Below are 20,887 nucleotides of genomic sequence, written 5' to 3'. Positions count from 1 at the left end.
GAAAACGCATCGATACGAAGCGACCTCCTGTCTCCCAGTGTGTTGTTCCCATTCGGTTATTTCCAGATTTCCACCTTTGGCTCGGTTTCTTTTTTTCTTCTGTGCGGTCTCCAAAAAGGAATGGAAATGCAAAAGATTTTTCACTATAATACACATTACCTATACTGAGTGTCCACTGACAAACCCCAACTGAAACTTTTCTAAAAATGCGTTATTCGAAGCGTTTAAAAAACGAGATTCAATAAATATAGCCAAACTGAAAAGAAAACTTTAATCACATTATTATAAAATAATGTTTGCATTTTACAAAGTTTACTTTTAGCATCTTGTAGATGCCACATCCAATATATAGGATCTATACCAATCCAATAATATTTGTTTCGACTTTATTTTTTTCTTTGCGGATGCATAAAATATTTACGCGTTTTTCGGATGCGGTGCGCGACGTAAGGTGCCTATTCGAAAAAGGAGCGCTTCGTTATTTCGCCCTTTATATAAATATAAATTTTGCGCGCCCCTTTCTACCCGCCCCCGTGCATGGGCGCACATTTTTCTCCTCGATATTCGTTTTGTTGGGCGGCCGAACAAATTCTTTTATCCACTTTACGCCGAATTTGCCGACGATTTGAGGGCAATAAAAAATACCCGAGCGTAAATTAAAACTGAATTAAAACTCGAACGAAGTTTAATAGCGCGGGCGCGCACGCTGTTGTGCCGGATTGATATTGAAATAAGAAATAATCCGACAAGGGGTTCGGCGCTCCGCTGACAAATAGCTGTAGATGCTTGGGGATTCCCGGGGGGATTTTCAAGGCGTGCTCATCGTCATTGAAGATATTCGAAGTGTCTGGGGAGAGTCGGCATCCACAGTGCTTTTCTTATAGCGGCGTACAGTGTGTTTCGAATCGGCTGTAATCCGGCGGCATTCTTCCAGCGGCAATAATAGTCGAGTGTGAAAGATTTTCACTTAAAAACTTTTCTAATTAGAAAAATCTTATTAGCGGAACATAACCGCGTTCGGCATTTTTGTGTTCTAATGGGCGCAAGTTTTGCACTTTTCCCGTCACCGTCATTCCCACGATGAGTTCGCGGTTAGTGACACTGCGGTGGAGGAGTCGAGGGAGGGCAAACGCCACCCGAGACACTGTCTAAGTGTCGCCTATCGTCGTGTCCATTAAATTCCTTATATCTAATTCCGACGCGATGAGTTATCAGACGGCAGCGCGCGCGCGCGCGATCGTGGCGTGTTAACATGTTACAGACATTATCGTGTCATGCGTCGATTTTCATTAAGCGCCAGCGCGTCGGGGCGCAGGTAATCGAAAGGTTATGTCGATCATGTAATCTTCATTTTGTTTAATCATATTTTAAATTTATTTATTTATATTTGCTTCTCATGGAAACAAAGAAAAACATTTATTCATGCATTAATTACATATAATGTAGTTATTAATATATAAGTTTCGGCGAGTGCTACACTCGAGTCAATTGGTAAATATTAGGGCAGATTTTGTTTAATTATAATACTTCACAAGGCGGGCGGCACACCGAGGCGAGCATGTCGTGCCAATCGACAGTAAAATAGAATAGAATAACCAAATTACAAGCACAAAAGGAGAGAAACTTGTTTTGTCACAGGTCCGTAATAAAATCGTGCAACATATGCTTCAACTTCTAAAATGAGTGAAAGTTCCGGTAAAGAAATTGCTTTCTTGCGGTGATTATTCGTATTACGGATCTGCTCGTGAGTCATTTTGATTCGCTGCCTCCGCCTCCGCCTTACAGTGGCATAAAATATAAAAATATTATTATGATAATAACCAGCACAACGAAAAAAGGAGCCACCCCCGCTGAATATTGTAATGTAACGCGATCGTTATCGCCGGCGGTTATTTGTTAATGCCGGCAGGCACGGGGCCCCCGAATCGCCACCGCCGGCGGCGGCTCGCGTTCACGTTCCGGCGCGCGGCTGGCCCATTGTTGTCGACGACGTCGGCTGCGGCTGGCGCGCATCGGCGGCGGCCGAATTGGATTTCGCTTGATATAACAACTATATTAAAGCAATTACAATTTTACGCTCCAATTTCGTCTGTGATTTATTTCCTTTTCACACGTACCGATAGTTTTCTCGCCGCTGGCACGTGCGATGACGACCTGACGCTCACACGATGCGAATGAAAATGAATTTCCCTTGCCGTTTTTATCCATTATAATAAATGTGTTATTTCTTTAGTTTCGCAATAGGTAGGTGCCTGTTTGTCATCGAAACCAGTTCGCGATTCGTCAACATTATCTTAATGCAAAGCGCGGGTGGCTGACAGGACGAAAACGAGCGAAATATGCAAAACATGGGCACTAAACGTCGCGCACGAGTACAACCCGAACGCTAGTTATACATTAATGGATTTAAATTTAATACGGAGCGCCTAATCTTATAATAATACAGTGTGTAAACAAATTAGCAACTAAAATGAGCTCGACTTTGTGCGGGGCTTTGATGCGGACGGCGGCGGCAAGAGAGAATATTAGAGCGCGATAAGTATCCAGCGCGACTTTACCGTCGGCGCCGCTCCAGCGACACTCCGATGCTTTCGGGGGCGGCGAATCGAAGCGTTTGCAAGTCTGCGCTGTCCGCTCATCCTGCCGGCCGTCAGGAACGCGCCAGACGGCGGCGCCCGCCGGAGCGGAAACCTTTACGATGTGTGTTTATCGTCATTCTATTGCGCTCTCCGTGCACACCGGCGTGTTACTGTAAATGTAAATGCGCGGCGCCTCTTTTGTGCAATTGCGAGCGCATCGGAAACTCCTCGCATTTGCACATTCTGATTTCCGGTTGCTTGGCCTGTTTAAATTTTGACTACTCTGCGGTATTTGATGACAGCCCGCTGAGCGAGCCAACAGGTATTCCGGAATGTTTGCGCTGCGAGTCAAAAGTTTGCGCGTTTTATTCCCCAACTTCAAAATTCCCTCTTGAATTATAGCTGATGTCAAAGAACATTAATCAGTCATCAGACCTGATATTCTTCACAGCCTATTACAGAGTGCCATTAGTTTCTCCAGCAAGTAAGCAGCAATATCCAACTGATACTGACTAATGTTCTTTTGCATGTTGCCAGTGTTCAGCCCATTGGAGAACGGCTTACCTGATATGCATAGGGTTGCGCACGCTGGAAGAAATGAAGACCACTGATCTACAAAACCAGCAAACTGGGAAGAATTTACGTCAAATCAAGTCAAAATAGTCATGAAAGTAATTCGATTGTCATGCATGTATTCTTGATCATATTGCTCTATTGCTTAAAATTGATAATTTTGATAGTGAAGAAGAGATTGATGGGTAAGTGCATGGTAAACCATTCTCCAGTATTCTGTTCCTTTTGTTTCAAAAATTCCCCGGACCCTTGCGAATTTCTCAATTTTCAAGCGCACGATAATGGGACACGTTTTGCGGTGCTGTAAACCGCCGCCACGTTCCGCGTTGGCTTTGTGTCCTTTGTCTCTGCGCCTGACGCCGTCAGTCGTTTGATACGCGCACACTCTGTATAAATATGTAGCAGTTAATCTAGTGTGTTATCATAGTTACCCGTTTGTCTATCTCTTGTATCTCGTGCATCTTATGGAGAACTATCCGGTTAAAGTGTACAAGTACGAGTGTATAAAACGTACACGACCCGCGCACAACTTTCCGAAAACTGCTGAATTGCCCATCGCTTCGCTTGCACATTAATGAAACATTTCGTGTGGTGGTGTTTTTTTGTGAGGTGTCGTGGATGCCGCGGAAATGTTAACGTCGGTGTTTTCCATGCGGCGGCGGTTTTATTGCGGGCGGTTATTGTGCCGTCGAATCGTAAAACTTGTACGCCGGCCCGTAGAAAGAGGATATAAGTAACAGTAGTAGATGTAGATATAGTTGCTCGGACGGTTTGCGCTCGCACACGGCGGAGCGAAAGACTCGGCTGGCTGGCAGCGGCGGGAGGCATTGCGGGTAAGCAAAGATAACCTGTCCGGCGGTGGCTGATTTGCATCTCCCCAGAGGATGAACTATCTCTTGGCGAGAGACCCTCGAGTGCCTTACTCCGATACGATACCGAACGCCCGGCGCTTCGCCGAAACGCCCGTGTAAAGCTTCGCAAACTCTTGTCTCGCGTCTCTCGCTTAAGACCGACGCGATGAATGAACGTGGCGAGCACATACCGATTGTTGGTCGAAACACACAAACTAATCAGCGAGGATTTACGCTCAAATCAAACAAGAAGTGCTTCTTTTGTCTCTGCAAATGTCCAAGCAAAGCAAATGTTATCAGTGGAATCTCTCGGCGTGAGAAAACTTGATGCTTCTGGAGTTAATGTCGTGGCCTTTTTTGTGTCGCGATGACACGAAGAGATGCAATCGGAAACATTTGGTATGCGCGCACAAAGGACAAGACGTAAAGATCTACGGCCCGAAAATGTAGCGGTCGTTGTGACTTGTCCTCTCCCAGTTCTCGCCAACGTCGTTATGCGCCGCATTATGCCAACTGTAAGTCGTTACGGCTTGACGGCGGCGGCGTTCAACTACTTGCCGAAGTAAACTATCGCGATACAGCAGGCTCCGGCCGGTATAATCACGCAACATAATGTAATGTCCATATTGGCATCGGCGACATCAAAAGCGCGCCGCGCTCGTAATGATATCAACAATCAGCCGGGCGCGGCTGCAGTGAAGAAGTCACCGGAGCAAACAAAAGTTACATTCGGCGCGAAATGTCTTGACTTATTGCCGAGTTAATTTGTCTCTTTGTGACCGGCGCGCATTTGTATTCGCGCGCGCTCGCGGCTATCAAAGATGACACAATTTGTTAAGGCAAACAAAAACACGGCGCCGCGATGAATATGAAAGGGACTTATTTCGCAAATAAGCATTCATTATGCGCGAGTCGCCCGCCGAAACGTGAAATACAAACGGCACTCGAATGATGACGAGAAGGAAAAACGGGGGCGATGGGTGTGAGGGTGTCGCGACGCGCGCGCCAGAATAAGTTAGGAGTTCGCTTCATTGTCTTTCGCTGCAGGTGCGTTTAAACAAAAAATATGATTCGCATTAAATTCTCTTCTATATTCATTGCGGCAAAATAATTTTTCCGACTGTTTGTCTGTGCGCGACTGCGGCCCGCCGGTGCGACGTCGTGCCACCACGACACGGACGAGTTGGCGACGCCACCACGCCAGCCGCCCGCGCTCGCATGCATAAGTTCTTCAGCGCGGGCGGCACTTACGTTCGGGTTTTTGCCTCCGGAGCGCGCGCTGGTGTGCGAGCGCTGCTCCTTCTGTTCAGGGGGGCGCGCGTGGATGTGGGGCCGAACGAGATAACGAATTGAGCTATGCGCTACGTGCCTTGAGTGGCGATCGTGCGACATTTACATATCTCACCTTGTAGATCTAATATTATTCGGAAGGAGAGGAGGCGCGCGGTCGCGACGAAGACAGCGGCGGCGGTCTATATACCTGTGTCGGCTGCACACCTTCCTCCGGCATATGCCCATCCATTCTAATCTCGTGCAGCGTCTCCTCGTGGTTCTTTTCTCTGCTGGCGTATCAAATTTTAAAAAGGCATCGCGTTAGAAATGCATTCCGCATCAAATAAACAACTTCTAATTTCGATTATTGTTCTGCTTTCTGTTTTTCTTCTGATACTACCTAAATCGTATAGATTCAAGGGTAAAAATCCATCAAAACAGTATTCGTTTCGCAACAGACGCTCTGGAAGCAAATGTATGTCGAAGGGGTCTCAGTTGGATTGTTTAAAAATCTTCGGCGAATCTTTCCGTGAGAATCGAAGTCTTTCAGCGCGCCCCGGCGAACGAACTTCTTTATATTCAGTCGGTGGAAAATTATAGAATCGAATCATATCTAGGCGAAACCCATTTCACGTACGTCTTGCTTGTCTTGTCTGCTTCGCGCGCCCGCCGCCCGCCAGACCGCCGACCGACGTCTTAACGCGCCCGCCGCTCTTTTTGTTTCGCACGCGCACGGCTGTCTTTATCTGCTGGCTTGCGCCGGAGCATAAGCGCCGCTTTTCCGCCTACTTTAAAATCGCCGAAAATCACGCAAACGCACGCAAAAAAAGCGGAGAAATGAAAGACACCTAAACGGAAAACCGAAATCTCATTATTCAAACCTACAAAAAGCTTCCAGCGCGCAGAAAGCGCGCCCAGAAAAAAAAAACAAAAAGAAAACTGACGCAAGAAAAACAATTTGTTTATTGCGCGTGCAAATCTTGTTTTCCACCAAAGAAAAACATACATTTTTTTGACAAATTGCGAAAATATTTGATTAGGTTATCGGTACGTAGTAAATTATTAACTTAGTTTGGAGATATGCACAGCCACAAACAAAAAATGATGACGTTCAAAAACTGGTTTGGATAACAAAAAAATGTGCGCTCATAACTCACGGCAGCTGAAAAGAAATGGCGAGGAAGATGAGACACTTTGGTATTATGCACATTAGGTCGTCGTGTGGAACATAAGGAGCGTGCAAGTTCTTCACATTCTTCGGCTGCCTCTGCTTAACGTCATTTGTCTTCTCGTTGACTGCATTACGTTATCAGAGCAAACTCCATACTCTATGAGACCGCACTTTATTCCGCGTGAGCGTCGGCCAGCACACAATTCAATTCTTTTGTCGTTTGGACGGCGGCGCTGATGCACGCCTGATGTCTTCGGCCGAAAGCGAGATTAGCCACGTAGTCGGCGAGGTCTTGATGACTCTTGATCTTGGCATTATGCACTCTGCGGTCTTCAGCTATCTCTGCCCGTTTCCGTTCCATTATTTCTCTATTCAATCGTTTTTTTTTTCGTTCTGCGCACACAGCGCCGTTGCAGGTCCCTATTGTTTTATTTGCGATTTCACCTCGGTGTGTGCGATGAAAGAAAGCGTTCGGGGAAAAGTGCGCCGCTTGATTTGTGGCGAACTATATATTAATCAAGTAGGCGTTAGGGCGGAATTGACGATCGGCGTCGCTTAGACGACGCGTACTGCGAAGCGGAGCGAATTGCTGAGTCTATAACTAAGCGTATTTGTTGCAGATTCCCACGGGAACAGCAGACTTTGCCCAATCACTTCTATTTCACCGACTTCGAGCGTCACAACTCCGAGATCGCCTCCTTTCATTTGGACAGGTAAAAAAATTGCGCATCGCTTGCATGTCTCTTTCTTTGCGAGTGTTGAAGGTTTCCTCGCGGCCTGCACAATAAATCGCCCGATTTCAAACGCTAAACTGTTTTGACTTGATGCAGGTTGTTGGGATACCGAAGAGCGATGCCGGTGTCAGGTCGTCTGGTAAACATGACGTCGGAGCTGTATCACAAAGCGGACGGCGAGCTATTGAAGACGTTTTTCGTGTCGCCGTCGGATAATCTCTGTTTCCATGGCAAGTGCAGCTACTACTGCGACACCTCGCACGCAATCTGCGGCAATCCCGACATGCTCGAGGGCAGCTTCGCCGCATTCCTGCCGCCCAACGAGATCGGCGCCCGAAAGGTAAGAATACTCTTCACACCTAATAGCGCGCGCGCGCTCTGACGTCATTGTTTTCACATCGCACGCCTAGGTGTGGCGGCATCCCTGGAGGAGATCCTATCACAAGCGGAGGAAGGCCCAATGGGAGCTGGAATCTAATTACTGCGCTCTGGTGCGCGAAATTCCGCCCTACGACAAGGGACGACGTCTCTACGATCTCATGGACATGTCCATCTTTGATTTCCTCACCGGTAACATGGACCGACATCATTATGAAACCTTCAGGTAGCTATCCGGACGCTTTTTAGCTCATCGCGTGGCTGTTTTGACGGGTACGTCCGTGTGCTTGCAGGGAATTCGGAAATGACACCTTCACGATTCATCTGGATCACGGCCGTGGCTTTGGCAAGCCGTTCCACGACGAGCTCTCCATCCTGGCGCCGCTGCTGCAATGCTGTATGATTCGCGAGTCGACGCTCACCACACTGCTCAAGTAAGTTTCGTTTCTTCATCGTCAATCTAATCAATGCGCGTCTGTCTGCGCCGGTTTCACGAGCGTCTCATTTATTTACGACTAGCGCCTAGACGCGCGCGCGATTAACGTGTAAATAATGCACGCGTAGAGGCGGCTAATGAGTTCCCCGCGCCGACTTTCACCGGCACGAAATCGAGAGACGCGGATGGGCGATAGCCTGGCTCCCTCGACTCACAGGCGTTGCCGTCGCCAACACGCGCGTCGGGGGTGGCAAGTCTATCGGAACGCGTGATTGTCAGGGCCTTTTCCATCCGCCCGCACCCGCCGAAAACGATTTCCACATTCATCCAGCGCGAGTGAATTATTCATTCGGACGTTGTGAATAGCTTTCCGACCGATTAATTGATTTCTGAATAAATGATGCGCACATTTCGGCCTCGATTTTTTCGCCGCAGTCGGCACTCCGGCTGTACACTCCGACTGCGATAAACGTTAACAAATAAATAAAACAGCGCGCGGACGCGCAAGAAATCGGAGCGAAAGAATGCTTTGAATAAGCAAAGAGCATCCGATCGAAAGATGGTCGGGGCGCGACTTTGTCGAACGCTTCGGGCGAAATAGATTCGACCTTTAAGATTGCCTTAAATATAAAGTAGCAATCAGGCGCGCGCGGTGGTAGTGTCTCGGACCTCCTCGAAGAAAAGGAGTGAGCGAGTGCGTTTCGATTTCGAATTAGCTTTGCGCGTCGCGACGCAAATGCGCGCTCGTCCCCGATTACGATCGCGACGCGCACGTGCGCCCGGGCGGAAGATTACCAAATGGAATTATAGGAATCGTCGGAATTACACATCTTCGCCGGACATGTTGATTGCATTGGTTGATGGACAAACATTCCGATCGTCTCTCCAATTGCGTGGAAGCCAGGTGACATGTTTACGTGTAAACGTGCGCTGAAACATTGCGCGAGCGTAATGACAGTAATAATCCTTACTGGGCGTAACGTCGAAACAAGTACGCGTCTCTTTTTTATTACGCTCGCATCAGAAAGCAGCGAATTAAGCTTTTATTGTCGTTTAGGTACGCGCACGTGTACCGAAACAATCCCAAGCATTTGCAATCGATTGCGCTGCGTACTTATTAAAGTAGCACACATTCAATTCATCTGTTTCATTGCGATACGGATCTAAATCCAATACCGGTTAAAGGGTGATCTCGCCCCCGCTCATCTGATCGTCGTCGCTACTTTTACGATCGCGCTTCTATCGCTTCGCGTGAGTTAAATAAAATGAAGTGGCGGCGCGGAATTGAATTTGCGCAATCTAATGTGCAGCGGCGCGCGGCCGACGTGGAACTCCTCGAGGGGCGGCAGTTAATTGGCTTCCGGGAGTAATTGGCCGCCTTTTAGCGTAATCCGTTGATTGTTTAAACGCTGTCGAGACATTAGCGCGCGTTTTCCGCCGGCAGCGCATCTCTAACAGCATGCGAATTGTTTCCACGCGTAGGCGGTTGAGGTCGCCGAACGACGTTGAATGACGATTAAGTTAATTAACGGAAAAGGTATACGGAGAACGGCTTAATATCATCGCAGCAGCGTGCTAAAAATTGATTTAATCCGCTGCGCGCATTAAATTTCGACCGTTACACACACTGCTATACTGCAACGGGCGCGCGCCGGCGGGCGGATCGAAATCAATTGCCCGAATCATGTTGGGGCACTTAAACGACGCAACACAACTTGTTAAGGGATGTTTGCCTGTTGGAGTTTCCGTGCACGGCCCCTACTATTGAACGATTAAATCGATTGCGTGTACGGCGCGCCGGTGCGCTTGATCCCGGCTTAATTGATATAATTAAAAAATAATTAACTTCGACTGTGTATTAAATAAAAATTTCAAACTCTTTTTGATGCGTTGCAGTGCAAAGTTGCAAACTTTTTTACACGTAATTAGTTTCAAGCAAAGCGTATAATCAGTTTAACATATTTTTAAATTGTATGATTCATTTATCACATGATTTATAATCCGCTTTTGGTCGGTAATAAATCCGAAAATAATTATAAACTATCCGGGAAGTAATGAGCGTGCAATCCTTTAAAATAATGCGCCAAGTATTCGAGCGTGTGACATCCGTAGATTAATTCACTCGCGACGCTGAAGAAAGCGCCGAAGAAAAAACAAGCCGAGGATAGGAGATTAACGAAATCAATTAAAGTTTATTAATTGCGACGTACGGCCCTTGACGATACAACGCGACCGCCGTCGGGTTCGTGCCGCCAACGTCTTAATCGCCCGCCGCCCTCGACAGGAAACATGCCGAAACGACGTTCTTTTTTCTCTCCCTGCGGTGCCGCGAGATGCCCCCATACCGTCGTGTATTCCCAGTTTACTCTTCGCATTATTTCATGTTTCCCGGCAGCGCGTGTTTGTGTTGCGTATTTGTTTTCGGTTGTTTCGGCCGGCGGGCCACGCCTTGTTATTTACACTCGTTTGTGCGCAATCCACCGCAATTTCGGCGTGGCGTTTTTATCGAAAGCTGATTATCACTTCTGTTGATTCTTTTTGTTCGCTTATTACTAGTTTATTAATTTATGGATTACCTGCTGGTGCTTTCGCGCTTTGACAAAAACGAGGAGTAAATGATTACGGGAAACGGAAAGTGCGCTTAATGTTGTGAGTAATGTTTTTTGCGGGCAGAAAAAAATGCATTAATTTCTTGTTCGACACAATGTGAAGGCGCCGGGCATGAGTCTTCGGCTGTTGTGTTTGAGCGCACGTAAAAGCCGCTAATGTTTTTTAAATGATGGTAGATGTAGTTTTGTTTTGCTTTTGCCTATTGTTCTTTGCAAATCTATTAAAACGCAACTCGCTAATTTGCAAAAAGGGGGAAATGTTGGTGAGTATATGATTTCTACATATAATAAAATGAATAAATAGTTGCTTGTTACAAAAAGCACTGAAAATAAATGTATCTATGTTAATACAAATGAATATTCACTTAAATATAATTATTTACTACTCAAAGAGCGAAAGTAATAGAGTATCAAATGAAATATCAAATCAAAACACAAGAATTCACTTAAATTAAAACCAGGTCGAAGTTTTTTTCCGATCTGTGGCTGATAATGAGTCCGAATTTAGTGTGTTTTATTAGTTTTGTTTCTTTAACGTGTCGACGTCGAGAGGAAAACGACGCGGAAAAAGCGAACGTGTCTATGCATTACTCAGGAGGGCAGATTGGCTGCTGTAATATGCACGCGGGGAGAACCTGTCGCATCAATATTAAATACTTTCTCCCAGGTGAAGAGCACATTTCGGCGTCGCGTCGCCGTGCCTTTCTGCTTTTGCGTACCAAAAAGCGTCGAAGGGTTACCACTGCCACCGACGAGTCTAATTCTAATTCCCATCGAACCCACACACGTCCGTCGTCGCCTGAAATAACAGCCAAACGTCCGGAAAACCTATCAACCGCACGAGCAAATCAAATACATTAATTTTTTACTTTAATTTTTATTTTATCAGCCCGGTTTTAATTTCGCCGGCCCCATATACGAGCAGCACTCTCCAGTGAGTCGCCATGCAGCACTTCAAATCGAAAAGTAAAAAATTCGTTGGCGTTTGTATCATTTTCCATTAATTTTTTGCCCGGCGAGAAAACAAAACACACAACGTCGCGTCTCGAGAGAAAAACACTCGGAGTCCTGAATAAAGTAATAATATCGATAAAGTAAATGCCCGGATGCATGCTGCATTAAAGTGCGCCCAAATTTAATTTCTCTCCCCGTTTGACGTCCTATCATAACAGATATTATTGGTTTAGGAAATATGGGAAGCGCTCGGCGCAGCGGCCAATAAAAAAAAGCGCCAATTAAACCGAATAAACCTGCGCGCGACTCAGGAAAAGCAGTTAATTAAGCATTGAACTTTTCATAATCGAATCATACCGCTGTAGTGTTCGGCGCTTTTCATTGTTCGCGTTTAATTAATCACCGCGCTTTGTATTTATGCCGCTTTTGTATACACGATTATTAAAAGTGTCACATGTGTCTGCCACTTTGCGCGACATGCGTACAAGTAAATATTAAACGCAAAATCAAACGTAAATAACATTACAAAGGACAACGTTGTTTTTTGTTGCTTTGCTGAAAATATTTAGTGTATAAATAGAGTTGGAGCGCGTCGAAAGCAGCCTGTATTCGCCTGGAAATAATTAGTATTAGGAAATTAGGAAACGCATAAAATTTATGAAAATTCATGAAAATCTGCTTTATTACGGCGACTTCACCGCCGTTCGTAAACGTACAACGCCGCGCAACAAGGTGAAATCGTTTTCGGGTTTTACGTGTGCACGTATTATATTTTTATGTCGTACGTTTTATGATTACAACATTAGGTAGCGCGGCGGGGGCGGCAGCGCTCTCGTCTTTTATCTCTCACACACGCGGACGCGGGGCTCTCGTATGCTGCCGGCTTGCGCTCACCGTATGTATCATGCATGAATACATAATCTGCGCGGGTTGAATAAACACTACACATTTCATAAAAGTCAATTTCCGGCTTTCGCATCGCGTCCTGCCTTTCCCGTTTTCGGCGAGGCGCGCGCGCCGGTGCGTTTGCGGCGGCGGCGGCAGGCGGTTACTTCCATTACTTGCGCCCATGCCCATTGCCGTGCTCTCGTGATTGCATAGTCGTATTTTAGCGCAAACCACAACGTCGAAAGCTTCTCAGGATGGAGAGACTTTTCTCGGGAAAGAGCATTCCATTAAAACGCGCCTGGAAATCATATTTTCGAGATTTTAACGCAGCGGATTAACGTGGTGGACTGACTCACCGCATTCGAAGACAACGTGTGCTGCAAGTTCACGAGTTCAAAATTCGGACGCCGGACAAACGACGCTGCTGCGCAACAACGACGTTTCCAACTAACATCGAATATACGAGCTCCGTAACAAACTATGCTTTTCACTACCGAGAAAAGCGGCTTCTTCTCGCGCTCGTTCCGCCAGCCTTCCACTCTCCGGTTGGCGGCACGGTCCGCGTCTGCCCGCTGTATATCTAGATTAACAGGGTGTGTAAATATTTTACGTAGCGCTTCCGGACACTTTTTTAACGTCTATTTCTCAACAAGTCGCCGACGGGCGTTATATACGAGCGCGTTTTTCTCAACTCTCCAGACTGCCCGGCTGCTTCCTCCTTTTTTGCTGCTACTCGGCTCCTTGCTTCTTTTACTCGCGTTTTATTTTGTCGCAGTGTTTTATTTGTTAATGCCGCGTCGAAGGCATACGGTCTCGCGACAAATTTGACGATAATAGACGCTAATTCCTACAATAAAAAGCTAACATAAACTCCATTAAACGCAGAACATCATCATTAAGTTGTAACAACACATGTAACTTCAAAGTGGCTCGAAGAAGGGTAAAATTGTGGATAAAATCTATTTTGGCGGGAAATTTCAAAATTTTTCAAATTCAGTTTTGTCTTGAGCCAATCTACAATTGGCGTGTACTGGAATTGAAATCGTCGTTTTAGTTCCTGTGCGAACGCCAAGAAAAACTTGCAGGCAAGCACTCTGTGATTTATTTTCGAATAGAGATTTTCTTCCAATTTAGTTTTATAGTCTAATACTTCACAATATTTAAGCATCGAGCATTTTTCCTGCTATCCCCGCTCATACTTCAGGCATGTGCGGTTTTTTCCCTTCTTTCCTTTGCTTTATTCTTTCGCGTGGATAATTTACGAGGCACAAAAGGTGATAAATGTTTCCTATTTGAATGAAAGTCTTTATTACAAACTAACCACTATAATTAATTCGTGGGTGTTTTCCCCGCTTGCATCGCCCGGCGAGTATTTCGGCAGTTCGTGCATTTTTACGTGACTGATGTATCGCAGGATTAGCCTTTTGCTTTCGATGTAACGTTTAAATCATTGATAGCAATCTGCGTTGTCTGTCGACAGTCGAGCGCCACAGTACAATCCAAAAACATAGCGTCCACATCACATCCACTAGGTGTTTTACGGAATTACTTAATTAAGCGTAATTAACTAATAGGATACGCGTTCGTACGTGCGTGATGTTCCGAACGCACTTCACTCTGATTTATCTTTTTCGCGCACGGCTTCCGCCGGTGATTACTTTATTCGCAAGAGATGAAAGCGCGTCGAGTGAAAATTAATTCGCGAGGTTTATGCGCACGTTCGCTGGTGTGTTGTTGTTGTGTGTGTGTGTTTTTTTTTCTGCGGCTGCGGAATTGTTTGCTTCCACCTTTGCGCACCGCATGTGCAATTGTGTTGTCTAGCACGTTTGCAATCGCATCAAAAATTTAGTTTCCATTAAACCAACCGCAACGATTTCATCGTCTTGCTTTCCGTTGAAGCTCTGCGCAAATTTTACTCTGGAGATATTGATGGGAATATTCACGAATTACAGAATTTATGTGCGCGCAATTAAAAGAAAACTGATTGCGTGTAAATATCAACTCCGGAGACAATGTATGTTGTTATTCTGGAGAGCGCTCCGGATTCAATTCGAAGGTGAAAAGCAATCGATTGCGATTGGGTACTGACAATATAACTAGCGGGGCGGGCGAATGGATTAACCAACATTTAAACATGCGTGGGGTACATATAAAACATTGAAATTAATTGTATTGCGGGTGATTGTAAGCTCTGGCGTACATTCACGCGCATTTCCTAGATTGCTATTATTCTGTGGCTTTGTACGGTCGAAATCGAAATTTCCCCGCCTCCGCCGCCGCCGCCTGGTTTCGAATCGCGCGCACTCCCAAGCACCCAAGTACCCTTCCCCACCTCATCGGATCATAAACAACGATTTCCATTGTCCGCGCATTTATTTATTCGTTGTTCATTAATCAAAAAACCTTTTTGTGTATTGACTTTTCGGTTAAAAGCAATCTATGCGGGCCGCTTGTGCGGAAGATATTCATTGGCGGCGGCCGGCGGATTTAACACGCTTTCATCGCGCACTTTGCGCACAATAAGCGCGATTCGTAACCGATTCTTAGCAAACAAACAAACGCGTACCGACCGCACACCGGCGAATTTCTGCATATTTTCCGCAGGCCGTTCGCGTAATGACTGATTGTCGCGTATCGGCGAGGTACGCGTTGCGAAAATAACGAAACATGAAAATCCGACTAAGTCGGCGACGCTTTAAGCCCGCGCGCTTTGTGCGCTATCGAAACAGTTTAGCGAGGGCGCGAGGCGCGGAGGCGTCGAGGGTATCGCCGCGACGACTGCGGTTTCCTGTGTGTTGAGCATTAGCGATGAATAGCGCTCTAAACAATTTGTATTTTATGCTGAAACATGTAGTCGCCTGTGTGCGCGCCATTCAACCTCACACTCAACCCTTTCATGTCGAAAAACTCATTGAAACGGTAACGCGCTGTTCCGCCCCGCGTCCACAATGCACCCGAAATTCAACACAAGTGGTTTTTTTTTGTGCGCGAAAATAAACAAACACAAAGAATATTGCTTGCAATTTATCCGCGTTTTATTGTACGCGGGTGTAAACTAAAAATAATCATTTACATGTCGCAACGCGCGCATTTTTCATGCACGGGCTAAGTAATGTATCACCGAATGCTTTCTAAATAATTATATCTTTGTTATTCTCGGAGCTAATGCGCGTTCATTTCATTTTTTACCAGCGCTCGGTGCTTAATCAATTTCTGATTAAACATTGATTCCGATTTGCGGCCGAAGCTGTAATTGCCGTATTGTCCTTTCAACATTCGTGTGCGCGCGCGGTTTTCATTTATTTTCGTTTTCATTTGCATTTTAATTTGGACCCGGCGCGAATCCGATGGAAGCGGGATATCATTGACATTCATTGTTTTCAATCAATCTCGAATCAAAATAAACGCATCACACTGCCCCGCGCGCATTTCTATAATTTCATTTCCATTTCGGGGGCGTTGCAATCCCATTAAGTATTGGGCAATCGTGCCATCGTCCTCGCAATCCGCATTCAAGTAATAATACTAATTGTGTCATTTATCGTATTTGGTATTATTAAATTTCACCTGCAGTGAAAGATTATACGATTTAAGCGAGTAAACTTAAATCAAAAACTCAAGCGGGTTTGTAATTAAACAAATTGCACTTGGAAATTAATTAAAAATAGGTAGATAGCTTCATGGAGGGTCCGAAGTTGGCGCTAAGTGCGTGTAGCGTATTAATTTCGCCCCCGCCGAATGGACGACGATCTCTATGGGTCCAAGTTCGAACCGCGCCACAAAGACGGTAATAACCAACTCGTTTCGCACGCAATTTGCGCGAATTGCGCTCGGTAGGCTCGTAAAAATCCACCGGCGATCTTAAAACGAATGAAATCATAATTTCCACCAACTAATCGAAGCGGTCAGAAATAAAATCAAAGTAGCTACGGCATATTAGCTCGAATCACTCATTCTGACACAAATCGACTGGCGGAAAACGAATGGAAACTTTTCAACCTTGAAGTATCTACTTTAACGCTCGAACAATTCTCTAGTGTCTCGCTTGCGATGGATCTTCCGGCGTGCGCGGCGCGCCGCCTCCGCGGGAGCGCAAACTGATTTCGCATCGGCGCTCCGATCCGCTCGCCGCCGAATACGAATCGCCGCCGCCGCGCACTCAAGACGCACTTAATCCTTATTTTCCATTAAACTTATACAGCACTCGAACGCGTTATATCAGCGTGCGCGCGGCGCAAAAGCTGCATAAAACGCGCGATCGCTCATTAGTCGCGGTCTCGGATTTAAACCACCCCGCGCGCCCCCGCGACGCTATTAATTAATCATCAAACGGTGTTCTCTCGCTGTTGCAGCTTCCACAACGGCAAGCCGCTGAAGCTGAGCGAGGCGATGCGGAAGAGCATGGAGGTGGATCCGGTGGCGCCGATCTTATGGGAGCCGCACCTCAAGGCGCTGGACCGCCGCGTCGGCATCATCCTCCGCGGCATCCGCGACTGCCTCAGCAAGGGCGACGAGGGCGGCGAGTCCAACAACGACGTCGAGGATGTCGACGACAACAACATCAACAAGCAGTAGGCGGCCCCCCCATCGCCGGTCGCGCACAATGAATCAATGTACAAACCACACGCGCAACACACGGAACGAAATCGATAGCTAATTTACATTTGTTAGGTAGGGAAATCACTCGAGACGACTCAATCCAAACAAGGCTAGTTGTATTTGTAAATACGCTGTACATAAACTATTTAGAGAAATCTTTTAACAACTTGTAACACATGTCGCAACTTGATTACCCTTGGATGTACCAATGAAAAACCAGAAGTCACTTTTAGTTTTATTTAGTTTCGAATTAGTTTAGGAACAATTCACTTACTAGCAGAAATATTTACCGATATATTAAGTCATAGCTATTTTATTTGATATCTTAAAGTGATTTGTTTTGCCAAAAAATATTTAATTCAATCTTATTTTAATCGATTATTATTATTTACTAGTACTTATTTTATTTCTGATGAATATTCCTTTTAAGTTAGTTAAATATAATTTATACAAATGGGGTAGAATTAAATTTTAACATGACGATCGTCGGATATCAAGCGCTAATCGTTTCAATGAACTTACTTAAAGGTTGTAAACAGTTGTAAACATTAAACTATTTTTTGAGCGAACACTTTATACACAATTCGATGGAAACGACCGATGAGGAATTGTGCAAATCTCAACTAAGATTAATGAACATGTATAAATGTAAATGTTACTATTAACGATTAGCCACTATGCTAAAGATACAGATATTGATACATAAATTTGTAATATATGTATATCATAACAAACAACTATATACCATATAAATGTGACTTTGTATTATGATGAAAGCTTGTCGGAGTAATCCGACAGCGGTGAAACATTGTATCAATCACCATCTACCAAACTAAATATAAATGTGAGAGATAAACATGTGAGAAATATGCCAAAGCGCTTCATATTATGTTTGTACATAGAACGCTTGTTGTGTAAAGCCGTCGGACGGCACGGAAGCAACGCAGGTGACCAGCAGCATCAGCTGTCAATACTGAATCGCAAATACCACGCCTGTGTTTGGTTGTCGAGACGAGCAGTTAGCGATTAACTGTCATCAATTTGCTTGTAAGTGGGTGGAACAATGTAATACGGCCACAGATGAAGTAAAACCAAACCATGCGGCACTTAAATGGAACTAAGCTAGATAGGAGATAAAGCTAAGCGGTATATAAATATAACTATAACGATAACGATAACATGTGATGAAAATGATGATATTTAAAATAAAAGTGATTGAATATTGAAACTTGCTACCTGCTCAGATTTATTCCTTGTGTTCACTTTTGTTTTTTCAGATTTTCGAGGAAATCGCGCCTGAAAAATGTTTTTCACTATGTCCTAATTGCAAATTTTAAAAGCTTAACTCATGTAGAATTGTTTGCTGTACGTAATGCCGTTTATTGTTTTTGTTTAGCTTCATTAGTTTGTGAGATAATTGGCAATTAAGTATTGCTGCAAGTACACGTGACAGTTACCCTTTGTCCTTCTGAATAAAAAGTTATATCAATAAGGAGATTAAAAGCCCCTCTACACAATGGGATAATTAGTTTTTGATGTTTAAAACAACTTCTAATTAAAATTTCAGCGTCCCCGAATTTTTTTTATTAATTAATCACATTGTTTGAAAACGTGTGAGATCACGCAATGTGGCTACCTATTTACTTAAACATAAGTAATTCTTCAATGTCAGCCAAGATGTCGCTGAAATGCGCAAATTTATATTAAAATTCTGAATTCGTTCATTGCAGCGTGTTGTTTGTTGGTGGTAGTGAGTGCACATCGCCTAAGCTGGCGAATTGCGGGCCCGGTAATATCACGCGATTTTGTACGTCACCTCGTGTTTTTATCAGGTTGTTTGTTTACATCCGCCAATCTCCTTGCCGTGGGATCTAACGCGCAGCGACTCTACTTAAGTGCGTTGCATTCGGGCAGTCGCGCCTTGTCATTCGGCTTTGCGGGGACACAGTCGACTCCGGTTCGCGTATCTGTGCGGTGCTTCACACGAGTCGCAATAACGAAGTGTTAATTCGATAAATCGCATTGTTTTCAATTAAAATATCGATGCCATTTAATATTGGTTTTTGTGTATAAACATCTTCTGTTATCGCGTTGAACCAGCTCCATGCTGCTGCGCTAGCGTTCGAACGTTTCAGTCAATTCTAACCTGCACGCGGTTCGCCACGTTTCTTTCTTTCAATTCAATTTAAAGAATTGCATTACATTTTATAATCTGCTATGAATATCGGCGTAAACATCGGCACTTAATGACAAGAGACGTGTTTAGTATTTTGTTAATGATAATTTGTGCGTGAAGCGATTATAAAAGTAGTGTCTTTATTTGTGTGTAAGTGCTCCGTCGGCCAATGAATTATTTTGGTAATGACCATTGGAGTTAGATATACAACTGGCAAATTCAAATATGTGTATATTTTCGCTATGATCGGATCAATATCCTAACACGCGAGGGTTTTTTTCTTCATTTTATAACTCAATACACTGGTAAGTTTGTAATATTAATACATTTCTTTTGTCAATCCCTCGGATGCGTTTTTGGTATCTCTACAGAATGTCTCACCGAGCTGATCATCTCTTTAATTGCGCGAAATTTTCTCAGCTGGTATTATTCTTTTGTATTGTTAATTTTGATATCACAATGACAATCAAATATTGCTCATAAACTGTTTGTAAAACGTAACTTCAATGTCCTTCGCTTATGCATGTGCGATGCCGTCGGCCGACACTTTGTCTTGTTCGAAGTGTATCTCAAAACGCGTCGCAAAGAAAATTCTAGTTTTGCTATAAAATTTTGTAATTGTGTTCTATTTGTCTATTTATTTTGATAGGGAATTTTCCCTATTTTCCTTTGATGGGTTGGAAGGAAGATAGCCCTTTTGTAAGTGCCCTGAAAAGCAATATAATAATTTGCATTTTCTTAAAATTTGGAGACATGATGTGGAAAATACCCTGTATCGCGTGAACTAATTGACTTTTTTGGTGTTTGTCTCCATCAAGTTGAAGTTCGAGAATCACTCTACACGATGCATGCTTTTTTGACCTACTAACCCTTCCAAAAGTATCCTAAAATGTCTTTCAAAAATAGGTATTTATCATAAAGATTAAAAACATGACGTGGAAAACACCCTGTATTTCGCGGACTAATTGAATTTCTTGATGTTGCTTAACGTCATATTGAAGCTCAAGCGCTTATCTACTCGTTGCACCCCCTTTTCAACCTCTAGCCCTTCCGGAAGTGCCCTATAATGCTCTTCAAAAATAGCTGTTTTTAACAAAAATTAAAAACATGGTGTGGAAAACACCCTGTATCTTGTGAACTAATAGACTTTCTTGAAGTTTCTTAACGTCATATTAGAGATTTAGAGTTTATCTACACGATGCACCCCCTTTTCAGCCTGTAACCCTTCCGGAAGTGCCCTATAATGCCCTTCAAAAATAGTTGTTTTTAACAGAAATTAAAAACATGGTGTGGAAAACACCCTATATCTTGTGAACTAATAGACTTTCTTGAAGTTTCTTAACGTCATATTAGAGATTAAGAGTTTATTTACACGATGCACCCCCTATTCAGCCTCTAACCCTTTCGGAAGTGCCGGAAAATGCCCTTCGAAAATATCTGTTTTTCAAAAAAATTAAAAACATGGTGTGGAAAACACCCTGTATCTTGTGAACTAATAGACTTTCTTGAAGTTTCTTATCGTCATATTAGAGTTCGAGAGTGTATCTACACAATACACCCTTTTTCAATCCTCTAACCCTTCCGGAAGTGCCCTAAAATGCCCATCAAAAATAGCTATTTTTGTGCCATAAATTTGATTTTCTGGTCTAAAACCTGGTTTCAAAATC

At 44.3% G+C, this 20,887-nt stretch overlaps 1 protein-coding gene across 1 annotated transcript in view; it reads left to right on the top strand.

Moving 5' to 3' along the window:
* The window catches only part of LOC135793748 (uncharacterized), a 49,626-nt gene extending 31,354 nt beyond the window's left edge, over nucleotides 1-18,272 (top strand). The window contains exons 6-10 of the mRNA XM_065304823.1: nucleotides 7,067-7,159; nucleotides 7,277-7,520; nucleotides 7,591-7,784; nucleotides 7,852-7,992; nucleotides 16,798-18,272. Of these exons, the coding sequence (XP_065160895.1) occupies nucleotides 7,067-7,159; nucleotides 7,277-7,520; nucleotides 7,591-7,784; nucleotides 7,852-7,992; nucleotides 16,798-17,020 (895 nt within the window). The 3' untranslated portion in view covers nucleotides 17,021-18,272. The remainder of the gene's footprint in view (nucleotides 1-7,066; nucleotides 7,160-7,276; nucleotides 7,521-7,590; nucleotides 7,785-7,851; nucleotides 7,993-16,797) is intronic.
* Nucleotides 18,273-20,887: the final 2,615 nt, after the last annotated feature.

The sequence above is a fragment of the Atheta coriaria genome, unplaced genomic scaffold (assembly GCF_025399875.1).
Source record: "Atheta coriaria isolate IRGN ID8LTWV9N9 unplaced genomic scaffold, Caltech_Dcor_3.1 hic_scaffold_1_pilon, whole genome shotgun sequence".
Lineage (NCBI taxonomy): Eukaryota > Metazoa > Arthropoda > Insecta > Coleoptera > Staphylinidae > Dalotia > Dalotia coriaria.
This window is presented reverse-complemented; position numbering and strand designations above follow the sequence as displayed.